We start from the raw sequence: 15,484 nt of genomic DNA, 5'->3' as shown, positions 1-15,484 counted from the left end.
TTTTTAGTGCAACTAAACTTTTCAAATATTACAGTCTTGTTGCCACCCTTTTGTTGGTGTTGGCGTCTGCATAATAAGTTTTACTCGGTTGTAAACAGGTTTGTCAGAAACCACTAGGTCAAATTTTTTCAACATTTGTGTTTGGCCTTATGAGATAAACTCATAGGACAAGCTACATAACTCTTTTTATTTTATCAAAATCATGTCCCCTTTTAATATAGAAATTATGTGAAAGTTTTGCATGTATGTCTCCCGGCATTTCAATATGACCTCATATGGCAAGTTTCATAGCTCTAGTTAACAATACTCATGCAAATTTATGTCCCTTTTTCATCTCAGAAAATTTTGCTAAAGCTTTTGTTTGCAAGCTAATAATAGGTGGATTGGCCTTAAATATATTTGTTATCATGACTGTGTTTGTACATTTGCTATAACATTTCATTGGTTTTATAGGTAAATGAAAAATGTTTTTTTTATTTAAAAATAATTATGATAGCATCTTACTAAGGTAAACACAAAAAATAAAAGGTGACAATAGACTCACTGGGAGCATTAATGGTACTAGGTTGAAAGAATTTATATTGGTTCATAGTTATAGTTATGTGTTTGTTTTTGATGAATTATATAAGGCTGAATGGTTGAGGTTACCACTGATATTTTTGTTGAAGAAACTATACTGTTTGTTTGTGAAAGGCTTTTGGTTTTACCCAGCGGCCCTGTAAAGGGTCCCCTGGGATTTTCCTCAAATGTTTAAGCTGGAAAGTTGCCATATGACCACAATGCCATGTGACTTCAATGATTGCATTTTGCAGGCACTGATTCAAGACAAAGAAGGAATACCACCAGATCAACAGAGATTGATATTTGCTGGAAAGCAGTTAGAAGATGGTAGATCACTGCAGGACTATAACATCCAGCATGAGTCAATGTTGCATCTTGTGTTAAGACTGAGGGGAGGTATGGTGACTTGGCTCATTCTGTAATATTTAATGAAACTATAAAATATATCCCAGAGGCAAACCATTCTGGTGGTCACACAAAGCTGGATTGGCATTACATTATACAGTTTTGTCTCTATTTCCACATGAAGTATGTTCGTAGTTAAATGTGTTTTTTTTTATACTGAAATGTCACAAAAGATCATGTTTTAATGTATTTGAATTTTATTCATCCTAAAGATATTGACTTAGTATTCTGGTCATCACAGTATTTTGGTCACCACACATATCTGTATTGCAAGTACTTTTAAGGATTCTGGTTGAGTAAACATTTTCGTTTAGTGGAAAAGAGGATAATTTTATCGTCGTGGCACATTCTGAAATATCAACTTCTGTATTTGCCAAGGTCCTGGAGATGAACCTGTATTAAAGAGAAGGATAGCCAGATCAGCTGTAGCAGAAAAAAAGGAGGAACAATCTGATATGCTTGCTTCCCTTAGATGTATGGCAGTGGATATGGGAGAAGAACTTGAAAAACAAAATGAGCTGTTAGATAGTATTAATACTAAGGTATGACATGATATAAAGGGATATAATTGTGAAACGTTATTGGAAATACATGTATATACTGCTGTATTTAAAGCTGTTTACTCTGTGTTTTAAGACAACTGAATGAAGTGTAAGCACTCAACAGGATTGACTTAATTATTAAGAATGAGCTGTTTTTTACTAGTTTTTCAGTTCAAAATTGAAAAGCATTTATTACAAGGTTATGGAAAATGTTGTTCATATATCTCAAGAAGTATTTGCCACAGAGTCGTCAATCCTCACATGATTGAAATTCAGTATTAGAAGCAGTCCACCAGGGGTTTAAATTTGGATCTCACACAGTCAGACCAGTGTTACGGCCCTTGACTTATTAAAAAAAGCATAAAAAGGGCCTAAATTTGTGTGGCATGTAAAAATTACAGAAATATTATTCAGCTAGATAAACCACTCGGACCAGAGTTATGGCCGTTGACATAGGAAAAGAATATGCATAAAAAGACATAAAAGTTGTGTCAGACATATCTCAAAAAGTATATGACCTAGGGTCATGAAACACCTAGGAATATTATTCAGCATATGAAGTTGTGCACATGTCGTTCTGTTCTGGAATTTTACCAGTCACACCAGAGTGATTGTCAAAAAAAATATGCATAAATGGGATAAAAGTTTGAGTTAAGAGTCATAAAACATTAGAGGATTGTTATATAGCATGTGAAGTTGCACAACTGATGTTACGTTTGAAGTTGTATGTGCTGCATGTATGTCAAAATGTACTTTACCTAGAGTCATAAAACATTAGAGGATTGTTTAGTTTTGGACTGTGTGTTCTCTTTAGGATTTCATTCAGCTAGGTCAGAGTTATGGTCTTCACTGAAAAATACACAGTAAGTTCTTAAAAGTTTATATTTCATACATCTTGAAAAAATGTTTAACCTTGTTGGATTCAACGTCGCACCAACACATGATAGGTTATATGGTGACTTTCCGGCTTTAATGGTGGAGGAAGACCCCAGGTGCCTCTCCGTGCATTATTTTATCATGAGCAGGCACCTGAGGAGAACCACGGACCTTCCGCCAGCTGGATGGCTTCCTCAAATGAAGAATTCAACACCCAGAGTGAGGCTTGAAACACACCGATGAGTGGCAAGTGATTTGAAGACAGCGACCTTAACCACTCTGCCACAGAGGCCCCCATGTTTAACCTTGAGTCATACTATGTACAATGACAGGAGTCAGGGGCATCTGTGTCCTATGGACACACATTTAGTTAAGTAATTAATTTTCTTGATATACATGTATAGCTTGAAAATGCCTTAGCTACTCTTTCAAAAGGTCTGATAATTATTGAGGACTGCGGTTTTTGTTTATTTTTTTCTAGCTGTAGGTCAGAGATAAATATTGCAAATACTCCAGACTTAGTACTAAGGTTATTATTGATAAACCAAGGACAATTTTCTGGTCTCCTACCAGCAAAATTTAGAGGATGATTTTATGTTTTTAGCTCACCTGAGCAATGCTCGGATAAGTTATTGTAGTCACTCGATAACCGGCATCTGATGTCTTTCGTTTGTTCACACTTAGCTTGTGTATGCAATAGAGGCTGCATTGTTTACTTGATCTTCGAGAAATTTTATCAGAATGATTGCCTTGGTGCAGTCTAAGCCATGTTTGAATGTGGGTCAATTGGGGTAAAAAACTAGTTCACTAGGTCAAACACAAAGAAAACACTTGTGTGTGCAATAGAGGCTACATTTTTCACTGGACCTTCATGAAATTTGATCAGAATGTTTGTCTTGGTGAAATCTAAGCCAAATTTGAATATGTGTTATCTGGGATGGAAAAAAAAAAGGTCACTAGATCAAATAAAAGAAAAACCTTGTGAATGCAATAGGGAATGCATTTTCACTGGATCTTCATGAAGTTTGATCAGAATGTTTTTCTTGATGAAATCTACACAAGGCTTGAATATGGGTCATCTTGGGTCAAAAACTAGGTCATCTGGTCAAATCATAAAAAAACCCTTGTGTATGCAATAGAGGTTGCATTTTTTTACTGGATCTTCTTGAAATGGGATCAGAATGTTTGTCTCGATGAAATCTAGGCCAAGTTTGAATATGGGGGATCTTGGGTTAAAAACTACATCATCTGGTCAAATGAAAGAAAAACCTTGTGTATGCAGTAGGGTCTGTATTTTCTTGCAGCAAGATAATTCCATATGGTCTTAAGGTGAGCGGCCAAGGACTATTTGATCCTTTTGTTTGGAGATAAAACCTAGTGAAATGTAAGATGAAGAAATGCAGAATACTTAGTCCAAACATTTTTTGAAATTTTTACTTTTATTTTTAGTCGCACAGTAAAAGTTTGGCCTTTAATGAAGAGGAGGCTGATTATGAAGAGGAGGCTGAATTGTGTTTTGAAGCAGAGTAAGGATTTCAGACTAGCTTGTGTTTCTTATATTTCTGAGGTTGGTGGAGGGGATTGGGATGGGGTAAGGGTTGTTATTTTTAAGAGAAAACTCCTGCTTATTCCGATCAATTTTCCAACAACTTCTAGTTCACTGTCTGGCACCCGTCTGTCCATCCATCCACCCTTTCCTTCTTACAACTCCTCTGAAACCATTGTTTGGAAGTTGATGAAACTTGGCCTGGATGTTACTTAGGGGGCCTTTTTTAATTTTGTTCAAACTGCTCCACTTGGTTACACATAGTGGCCACCAGAGCTAAACATAGAAAAATCTCTAACAACAACATCTTCTCTTAAATCACTAGACTAGTTGAATAATTTATTTTAAAATAATTTCACACATTAAATAGTCCTTATGTAACCCTTGCCAAGATTGTTCAAATTAATACGATTCATCAAAAAACATGGCCACCAGGGGGTGTGGTCTCTTTTCCCTTTGTGAATATAGTTGAAATTTTAAAAATCTTCTTGTATGAAATTGCTGGCCTGAACTTTAATTAATTTCACAGAAATGGTCCTTGTGGGATACATTACCATAATTGGTCAAATTATTCTGATTCCTCATATTTCTGTAGTGGAAACTTTAAAAATCATCATGTTTCATATTGTCATTTACATCATTTCCTCTATGTCTTACCCCACCTCATCCCCCTCCCCTCTAAAACACAATCATACACATTATCTGCTTGTATTTATTTAGTTGAAGCTTTTAACTGTTCAAGCAAGCAACTAAACTCGGGCGAGCAATATAGGGCCAACATATATGTATGTCTTGTATATGTTTTCATGTAAGCAATATGTCTGACAACTAACAAAATAGGTTGTAAGAAGGATATTTATTTGTTTGAATGTTAAATAAAAAATATTTCCCTCTGAGTCAATTCATGATGCAGTATTTAAATATAAGGTTAAGGTACACTGTTCAGGTGCTTGTCTTTCTTTGATTCTTACCATATATGTCCTGTGAAGAGTCATACTTACATTGTAATATAAAACTATCACAGTGTTTTTGATTATAAGTTCACCAAAGAGATCAAAGTTCTTTGAAATTTATTGATTTTTATATGCCCATTTTGAAAAAAAAAAGATGTGATGGGGCTTGTGTCTGTCTGTCTGTCTGCTAGTCCATCTATCCATCATAATTTGTGTTCGGAGCTTTTTAACCATTAAAGGTATTAGCTTTAAACTTGGCATATAGATGGTATATAGCAATGAGACAATGTGCAGAACACTTCTCTTTAGGTCAAGGTCAAAAATGGAGCTGAAAGGTCAAAACTGGCCATCATATTTTGTGTCCGGAGTATAACTAAATACCCATGCAAGGTATTGACTTCAAAACTTGGCATGTAGGTATGTGCAGAGCATATGAACTGGGTTTGTAGGTCAAAGGCTAAGAAAAAAAATTGAGTTCAAAGGTCAAATCTGTCTGTCATATTTCATATAGGGAGCCTAACTTATTAATCATTTAATTTATTGACTTCAAACTTGGCATGTAGAAAGGTAGTGATTAGACAATGTGCACAGAACATGAATTTGGTCTGTTGGTTTAAGGTCAAGGTCACAAATTGAGATCAAAGGTCAAATCTGCCTGTTTTATTATGTCTCCTCCAGGAGACATATTGTTTTTGCCCTGTCCGTCCGTCCGTCGGTCCGTTCGTCACACTTCATTTCCGAGCAATAACTGGAGAACCATTTGACCTAGAACCTTCAAACTTCATAGGGTTGTAGGGCTGCTGGAGTAGACGACCCCTATTGTTATTGGGGTCACTCCGTCAAAGGTCAAGGTCACAGGGGCCTGAACATTGAAAACCATTTCCGATCAATAACTAGAGAACCACTTGGCCCAGAGTGTTGAAACTTCATAGGATGATTGGCCATGAAGAGTAGATGACCCCTATTGATTTTGGGGTCACTCCGTCAAAGGTCAAGGTCACAGGGGCCTGAACATTGAAAACCATTTCCGATCAATAACTAGAGAACCACTTGACCCAGAATGTTGAAACTTCATAGGATGATTGGTCATGAAGAGCAGATGACCCCTATTGATTTTGGGGTCACTCCGTCAAAGGTCAAGGTCACAGGGGCCTGAACATTGAAAACCATTTCCAATCAATAACTAGAGAACCACTTGACCCAGAATGTTGAAACTTCATAGGATGATTGGTCATGAAGAGTAGATGACCCCTATTGATTTTGGGGTCACTCCATCAAAGGTCAAGGTCACAGGGGCCTGAACATGGAAAACCATTTCCGATCAATAACTAGAGAACCACTTGACCCAGAATGTTGAAACTTCATAGGATGATTGTACATGCAAAATAGATGACCCCTATCGATTTTGGGGTCACTCCATTAAAGGTCAAGGTCACAGGGGCCTGAACATTGAAAACCATTTCCGGTCAGTAACTTGAGAACCACTTGACCCAGAATGTTGAAACTTAATAGGATGATTGGTCATGCAGAGTAGATGACCACTAACGATTTTGGGGTCACTCTGTGAAAGGTCAAGGTCACGGGCCTGAACATTGAAAACCATTTCCGGTCAGTAACTTGAGAACCACTTGACCTGGAATGATGAAACTTCATAGGATGATTGGTCATGCAGAGTAGATGACCCCTAACGATTTTAGGGTCACTCTGTTAAAGGTCAAGGCCACAGGGGCCTGAACATGGAAAACCATTTCCAATCAATAACTTGAGAATCTCTCTTCCCAGAATGTTGAAACTTCATAGGATGATTGTTCATGCAGAGTAAATGACCCATATTGTTTTTGGGGTCACTCCGTTAAGGTCAAGGTCACAGAGGCCTGAACATTGATAACCAGTTCCGATCAATAACTTGAGAACCACTTGACCCAGAATGTTGAAACTTCATAGGATGATTGAACATGCAGAGTAGATGACCACTATTGATTTTGGGGTCAGTCTATTAAAGGTCAAGGTCACAGTGGCCTGTTCATGTAAAATCATTTTTTGGAAATAACTTGAGAACCACTTGACCTACAATGTTGAAACTTAATAGGATGATTGGACATGCAGAGTAGATGACCCCTATTTATTTTGAGGTCACTTGATCAAAGGGCAAGGTCACAGGAGCCTGAACAGTGACTTGAGAACCACTAGGCCAAGAGTGTTGAAATTTAGCGGGATGACTGGACATGCCAAGTAGATGATCCCTATTGCAGCCAACCATCAGTGTCTCTTTGACTTTTTGCTCCTGACCCCTATTGACTTCTTGCCTATAGGACTTTGCATTGGGGGAGATATGCGCTTTTTTACAAAAGCATTTTCTAGTTTAGTGTCTGGAGCATATCTTATTAACCATTTAAGGATTGACTTCAAACTTTAGTTGTAGGTAGGTGGTGATGAGACAATGTGCAGTGCATGAACCAAGGTCAAGGTCAAATCTGCCCATCTTATTTTGTGTCCAAAGCAAAACTTTAAGAATATTAAAGGTATTGACTTGAAACTTGGAACTCCCCCCTCCCACCCCCCAAAAAAAAATATTTTCTTGCCCACCACATAACCCTTCAGGGGTATATTGCTCTTCTTTAAAAACATTTTGATATGAACAGGAATTTTCAAGCAAAGACTTCATTGAAGTTTACTTTTGATCAATGATAGAAAATGTTGAAAATAACCTGATTTTCTTCATGAAAAAGGCAGTTTACATAGTTATTGCAGAGTGAATTATGAACTTTTTATCAATACTTGTTTCCAAGTATAACCCAAATGTTTGGTGGTTTTGGCATATCTTTTCAGTTAAGAGCCTATTCCTAATCAGTTACATTTATAATTTATAATTATGTCTCCCAAAGATTTGGAGTGGTATGGGAGACATTTCCATCAAAACCTAGGTTACCAGAGATAAAAAAACTAGGACACTAGGTTAAATCATTAAAACCTTGTTAACACACTGTAGAGGCCACATTTTCTGTTTGATCTCCTTAAAGGTCAGAAAGTTTGCCTCAGTAAACCTAGGTCGAGGTTAAAAGTAAGTAAGTAGGTAAAGACTTTATTTAAAGTGGATAACATACGGCTTTCATACCCAGAAATCTAAGCCAATTTGCTGGCTTATTGGCGAAATTGTCTCCCTTGAAAACAGGTTATCGAGTGTATCGATTAGCTATTATCGGTCAATTTACGCCTATTGAAATATAGAAGGAGAAAATCTTTAACACATCAGATGACATCAAAAGCATCATCTGACAATATTTATTAAGTTATTGAAGTAATCTGCAATATTTGCACTTTCTTTCAATATAATTTTTAATAAAATAAAATATGATCTTCTTGCTTCCCTAAGCGTTTGAAATAAGTAACTAATTTTGATCCAGAGTCCCACTGATTTCTGTAGGAAATGACAGATTTTAAGCTTTACATGGTCTTTTAGAATGATTTATTCTTATATTTATAATCATCTCACAACATTTATTAAGTTATTGAAGTAAACTAGAAAAGTTAATCTTTCTTTCAATGAGTTTATTTTAAAATCATTTTTATGTCGTCTTGCTTCCCTAAACGTTTGAATATCACTGATTTTACTAATTTGGAAAATTTTGCCCATCACAGTACACGTGTACTGATGACACCGGATAAACTGAATTAAATAGACATGTGTGTCAATCTAATTCCATCTTTAATGTCATTACTTTGTCAGATTAAATAAAAATAAAGTTATTTTAAATTACATGTTTAAATAAAAATATTCCATTTTTTAATTCATTTAATACCATTTTCACTACTAGAATTATTTATTGCATTAAAACGTAACATAACATAAAGTTGATTAACATATAGAACTACATGTTCATATTTAAACTTGAATATTGTACATGTAAATATAACAAGTCCATTGGGTCGGGTGTAAATTTCATGTTTCTTGTTTGTAAGTATTATAATATTGTTGTTAAAAATTTCTTATTTTATCTTTTTGTAATGATTATATATGTATGATAAAGTCAAATAACGGGTTTGACAATAAGTTAACCGAATGCTGACATATTTCTGTTTATTACCGTTACAAATTGGATTAGTATCTGTTTGTCTGACATGCCCCGGGCCTAAAGGGACAATTATTACGGCTCTTGCATTAATACACTTTAAAGTTAAAATCTAAATTATGGATATGGAGTTATAAATTTTGATAATTTATCTTACGTTCAAAATCAAATTCACATTATTGTAAAGTAAAACGCATTTATAGGCCACAGATCCATAATATTTAAAAACTTTTTTAAATTGAAAAGACACATTTTCAAGGAGACTCGAAATACATAATATATTTCGCCCTCATAAAAATATTTTAAAAATTAAAGGGACTATCCTCCAGATCGTTCGACAACAAGAACAAATACTTTTATAGATATATGGAAATAAATGCTATATTTCTTAAGAAGGCTTTAAAACTTAATTACTGACAAAGTTTAACTATATATTACGGAAATACTTGAGAATTTGCTGTTTTTCTATATGATGAAAATCGAAAAGCGATTGTAACGCTTTACTCAAGGTAAACTGTCTCGATTATAAAAAAAATCTTATTTTGAAGTCATAAATCACTTATTCCGCTATAGTGCTATTGGTTTCGACGAGATATTTTAGACACAAAAACACGTACATCTTCTAGTATTAACAAACTTCAATTTGAGAGAAAGATTATTTTTAGCCAGATCTGGAGGTCATTAAATACATATTTTAAAAATACATTGAGTAATGGGAATTATATGCTTCCTGACAATTTTTAAACAAATTCCAGATTATCATTCAAAATCACCAATTTGAAGAAATAAGAATGTTATGTATATCAGGTAATAAACATGTACGTCGACCTAATTCCGTCTTTGTCAAATTAGGTTAAAACTGTTATTTTAAATTACATGTTTGAATAAAAATATTTAAATTTCAAAAATTATTTTTTAATTAATTAACTTTTAATTTATGATTCACATATATTTTGCCCTTAAAAGATATAATCAAAAGTTTAAATATATATCTAAAATGGGAATATCCTTTCCGGCTCTCAATTTTGAAACAAAAACCCGATTATCATTCAAAATCACCAATTTGAGGAATACACTGCAAATTGCCTCGGGCAAGGTATAAACTCCACTTGTGTAAAAAGTTTCACAATGTTGTCGCAATACCCCTAATTAACAAAACCAGTGTAAGGTCAAGATTATCAAGATAAGAGAGATTAACGAAAGTCAATACCCGCGTTAAAGTGGTATAAAGGGAAACAACCAAATTTAACCGATCTGGCTTAATAATCAAGGGACAATACTCTTCAAAACACGGTCTCATTTCTGGACATGTGATATATTTATCAAAACCGATTAACAATACTTTTTAAAAGTGGTTTACAGGAGTTGAAAAACTAAAAGTCATAGGGTCATTTCTTAGTGTATGAAATTATTTTTGTCCAGTGGCATTGCAGTACTTTTCAAATTGTTGGGAAATTTATTTTTGTAAATCAGCATTAACTTGCAGTCATTTAGGCCATCCTTAAAAAATTGTTTGTTTGCGGTAACGCGACCGACTCACGAAAATCGCCGCGACTCAAACAATTTTTTAACCTAAAATTCGGATTTTTTTTTTTCGGTGCCGTGTTTTTATTCTTTCCTGTTTCGTTATTTCTTTTGGGTAACTATTTGTATTTGTATAAGTTTTCCTAGACAGTGTTCGTTGAGGTTCAACTACATGAATGATCGGTATGACCGATAAGAAACAAAATGTGTGAATGTTACGCTTTCTGTATACCGCTAATTAACAAGTGACACAAATACGATATTAGGCTGCTCTTCTATGCATTGTTTATCAATTAACTTTAACACATTGATCAATAAATACCTTTGGCAATGACGGACATTATTGTATCAAATACAAACCGCGAGAAGCCCACGTGTCAGTCGGTGCGTGGCATGATTGACATCTGCCTGAAGCTGATTAATATACCAAGCTCCGCCTACTGCCATACTTCCCCTTATGGCGGCGAACAATTTTCGAATTCACCGGGATTTTGATTGACAAGGGGCAGTTCTTTCGAACTCGATACGCATAAAAGAAAATTTCCTCGGGTCAAGCCGACGCACGGGAATTTTTTTTGTGCGGGTCAAATACGAGTTTTTCTCGATAAGTGCGAGTGAAAACCCAGAAGCTCGGGTCTACCGAACGCCCTGCCGATTTCCTGATATACTACAAAATTATGCAAAAAGTTGTTTAGAAAATTCCACATGGACAAATCGTGGTACATAGTGTTATCTGTGCAATACTGGAGACGTATTTAACCGAGTTTTAGATTTGTAAAATAATGATTTTTCTCGTACGTAAAACATCTGGGAAAGATAAATTCTTGGATATCATTCTGTCATAATTTCTCAAACAATTTTGCAAACAAATAATAATTTCAGTTTCGATCTTTTGTCGTTGCATAATCTTTTTAATCTGCCCCGAGGATAAAACTGCAGTGACACTACACAAGTCACTTGGAAAGAGCACAATAAACGTCAAAAATATTAGACAAACAAAATTTTCTTACCTGAAAATTTCTTTATAAAGTTAAGCATCCTTTCAATGCAATGACTAAAACCAGTGAAAGAAATCCATAATGTTTACATTTCCAGATTTTCCTATTTGCGTGAAATTAAATTTCGATGGGTCCACTTTTTCCTATTTTTCAAAACACAGACTTTAGAAACATAGTTATTATTACTGAAACTTTCTGTGACTTAAATAATGTAACTGAAATTCATGCAAATTTTTGACACCTGCCATCAGAAACTGGCTTTAATCTGTTTGACAACTGTTTCTTTTTATGTGTGCCGACAGTAGCAGATCAAAGAAGACACTTGCAGATCAAAGAAGACGTGTATTATGTGTGATGTCATAGTGATGTCACTGCTATTGACATGTATTTAATTCAAGAAGTGACTGTGAAATGCTTTTATGGGTTTTTGTGTTTTGACTTTGAGTGCATTAGCACTGGAAGCTTGATTTATTTTTGCTGATATGGAATTAACCAAAGAGCTATAAAAATAAATATTTTATACTTCTTTGAATTAACCTAGCTTTTTTTAATTGTATTCATATTCAGATTAGGCTTTTCTTGGTTAAGGCAATCATTGCAAGAGCGAAAAAAACTTTAATTTGCAGTTTAATCACATTAGATTCACAAGGATAAGAAATTAGGTTTACATTGCTAAGTATATTTAGTTCCATTTTAAACTTGCCTGTCATGGCGCTATTAAAAAGCTTTCCGCGTTTCCCTAAAATCACTCCACTTCTCCTTAATCTTAGCTGAGAAAGAAATGACTTCTCCCTAAAATATTAACATAGCTTAAGCCCTGAGAAAACAATGTAAAACAATTTAGTATTGTCTTAAAATTACATGATACATAGGCTTTGAAGGAGTGCGGTGCTAGTAATCAGATTCGGGTCTACAGGGTATTAAAATATCAAAGATTTTGCTATGTACTTCAATGCTGAATCCTAAGGAATGTAATGTGTTTTTTATTACCCTAGCCAGTGCAAGGACATTCAAAAGGTCTGGCCAATTATTTTTGTTTAATATATTGATAATCTTAAATTTTTAAGTTCATATGGAGATAATAAGCTCTGTTTCTGACTGGTGTCAGGCTTATAATCTGTTGTTTTTATTGTTATTAAAAAGGTGATATTACTAGTAATATTAGTATTCATACTATGTGAAAACTACCACCCTTGCAGATATGTTACAATCAAGTTAGCATTCTACAGAGAAGTGTTAGTACCCAGGTGTATAAACCAGAGGGTTAAAATGGAAATGCAGGTATTGTACAATTAGCATACAAAAAAAAAAAAAAAAAAAAAAAACGAAAAAAAAAAAAATCCCTACCTACCTACTCACACTAAAAATTCTGGGTCGCGTTACTGCAAACAAACAATTTTTTAAGGATGGCCTTATTAATCAGGTAAGTCATGAGTATAGAAGGGACAAGAGGTGTGTTATTGATTTTATTAGCTCTGACATCATCCAGAAACAAAAAATAATTTCAAACTCTAAATAGTTAAGGGTTTATTAATGTGCATTTACAAAACTTAGTCAGCCTCGCAGCTGCGCCACTCATAGCTGATTAAACTTTGTATATACACATTAATAAACACTAACCTATACATAGAGAAACCTTGTTAACACTCCAGAGGCCACATTTTCTTCTTGATCATCATAATTCTTTGTCAAAAATGTTTGTCTCCATTAAATCAAGGTTACAGTTAAAACTTGGTTACCCGAGTTCTTCAATTAGGTCGCTAGGTCAAATTATAGAAAAGGATTGTACTACATGATCTTCATAAAACTCAAAATCTGAGCCAGATTCAAAACTTGGTTACCTGAGGTCTTTATCTAGGTCGCTAGGTTGAATCATATAAAAACCTTGTTAACTCTAGAGGCCACATTTTCTACTTGATTTTCATTAAACTTTGTCAGAATAGTTCTCTCTATGAAATCTAGGTCAAGTTCAATTATGGATTATCTGGGTGAGAAACTAGGTCACTAGGCCAAATCATGGAAAAACCTTGTTAACACTCCTGAAGCCACATTTTCTACTGGATCATGATTAATCTTTGTCAAAAAGGGTGGTCTCTATAAGATCTAGGTCACTTTTAAAACTTGGTTAACTGAAATCTTCTTCGAGGTCACTTGGTCAAATCATAGAAAAAGATTGGCCATGTTTCCATTTGATATTCATAAAACTTTGTCAGAATGTTTGTGTCTTCAAAATCTAAGACAGATACAAAACTTGGTTACCTGAGGTATTAAATTAGGTCATGATGTTGAATCATAGAAAAAACATGTTCAAACTGTTACAAGAGGCCACATTTTCTGCTTGATTTTTATAACCCTTTGTCAGAATAGTTGTCTCTATCAAATCTAGATCAAATTCATTTATGGGTTATCTGGGTGAAAAACTATGTCACTGGGTAAATCATAGTAAGACATTGTTAGCCCTCAAAAGGCCACATTTTCTTCCTGATCTTCATGAGACTTGGTTAGAATGTTTGTCTATGTAATATTTATGATAATTTTGTAACAGGGTCACTTGGGAAAAACAGTCATTAGGTCAAATCATAGAAAAACTTTAGTAACACTTCAGAGGTCACTTTTCAATCTGATCATCTTTAATCTTAGTCAGAATGTTTGTATGAAATCTTGGTCACTTTTGAAAATGTGATACCTGAGATCAAAAACTATGTCATTTGGTTAGTGATCTACCTGAGTTATATAGAACATTGTCAAAATGTTTGTGTTTATGAAATCTAGGCAATGTTAGATACTAGGTTATCTGGGGTAAGAACTAGGGCCGTCAAGGCCTTCTTGCTGATTTAATTTTTTAGTAGTGACAAAGTTTTTGAACAGTCAAGTGTTTCTGATCCCTAACAGCCGTTATTTCAAAAACAATCTCTAGTTATAACGAATGTCATTCTTTTCTTTTCAGGACCGCAATGAAAGATGAGTATGAGTCTGATGACAATTGGGATGAAGATTCAGAATCAACGGTAACATTTTCACTTGAATAAATATTGTGCTCAATGATCTGCTTGACTGTTATATCAATTTTTAGGGCCTTTATGACTGAGTGACTTAAATCACATACCAGTCACAACTGTGTTTCAAAACCTTGAATGGAACATAGAATGTACTTATGAAGTCAAATTTACTTACCCCTCTTCACTGTGGGTTTGAAACCTTGTATGTAGAAGGCTTCCAGGTGAGGAAGTTACAAATTGACTTACTGAATGTCATTGTTTTAACCCAGGTGCCCAGCTTTTCATGTAATAGCACACAAAGGGACATGTTGGATCTTACTCTATAATTAGATGCTTGAAAGTGGCCATGTGACCTAAATTGTGTCAGTTAAGTTAAAATCCAACCTAAAAAAAAATTTATTTCTTAAATATGCTCATGTCTAAATTATAACAGAAAATTTAAACCCCAGAGGGCCTTTATTTGAATCACTTTTTAGCTCACCTGAGCGAAAGGCTCATGGTGAGCTTTTGTGACAGTTCAATGTCTGTCGTGTGTTTTCTGTCGTGCGTCCGTCAACATTTTCTAAAAACAAATCTTCTTGAAAACTATTGGGCAGAATTACACCAAACTTTACAGGAATGATCCTTGGGTGGCCCCCTTTCAAAATTATTCAAAGAATTGAGTTCCATGCGGAACTCTGGTTGCCATGGCAACCGAAAGGAAAAACTTTAAAAATATTCTTGTCCAAAACCACAGGTCATAGGGCTTTTATATTTGGCATGTAGCATCATCTAGTGGTCCTCTACAAAGATTGTTCAAATTATCCCCCTAGGGTCAAATATGGCCCTGCCCTGGGGGATGACATGGTTTACATAGACTTATATAGGGAAAACTTTGAAAATCTTCTTGTCCAAAGCCACAAGGCATAGAGCCTCAATATTTGGCATGTGACATCATCTAATAGTCCTCTATAAAGTTTGTTCAAATTATGCCCCTGGGGTGAAAAGAGGCCCCACCCCGGGGGTCCCAA

The 15,484-nt window shown here is 34.9% G+C and overlaps 1 protein-coding gene across 1 annotated transcript in view; it reads left to right on the top strand.

The window, feature by feature from the left end:
• The window catches only part of LOC123553036 (protein mono-ADP-ribosyltransferase PARP4-like), a 101,060-nt gene that overhangs the window by 68,234 nt on the left and 17,342 nt on the right, over positions 1–15,484 (top strand). The window contains exons 31-34 of the mRNA XM_053542310.1: positions 813–957; positions 1,345–1,508; positions 3,834–3,910; positions 14,423–14,483. Of these exons, the coding sequence (XP_053398285.1) occupies positions 813–957; positions 1,345–1,508; positions 3,834–3,910; positions 14,423–14,483 (447 nt within the window). The remainder of the gene's footprint in view (positions 1–812; positions 958–1,344; positions 1,509–3,833; positions 3,911–14,422; positions 14,484–15,484) is intronic.

The sequence above is a fragment of the Mercenaria mercenaria genome, chromosome 4 (assembly GCF_021730395.1).
Source record: "Mercenaria mercenaria strain notata chromosome 4, MADL_Memer_1, whole genome shotgun sequence".
Lineage (NCBI taxonomy): Eukaryota > Metazoa > Mollusca > Bivalvia > Venerida > Veneridae > Mercenaria > Mercenaria mercenaria.
The sequence above is the reverse complement of the archived record's forward strand: the minus strand, read 5'-3'. Positions and strand labels throughout refer to the sequence as shown.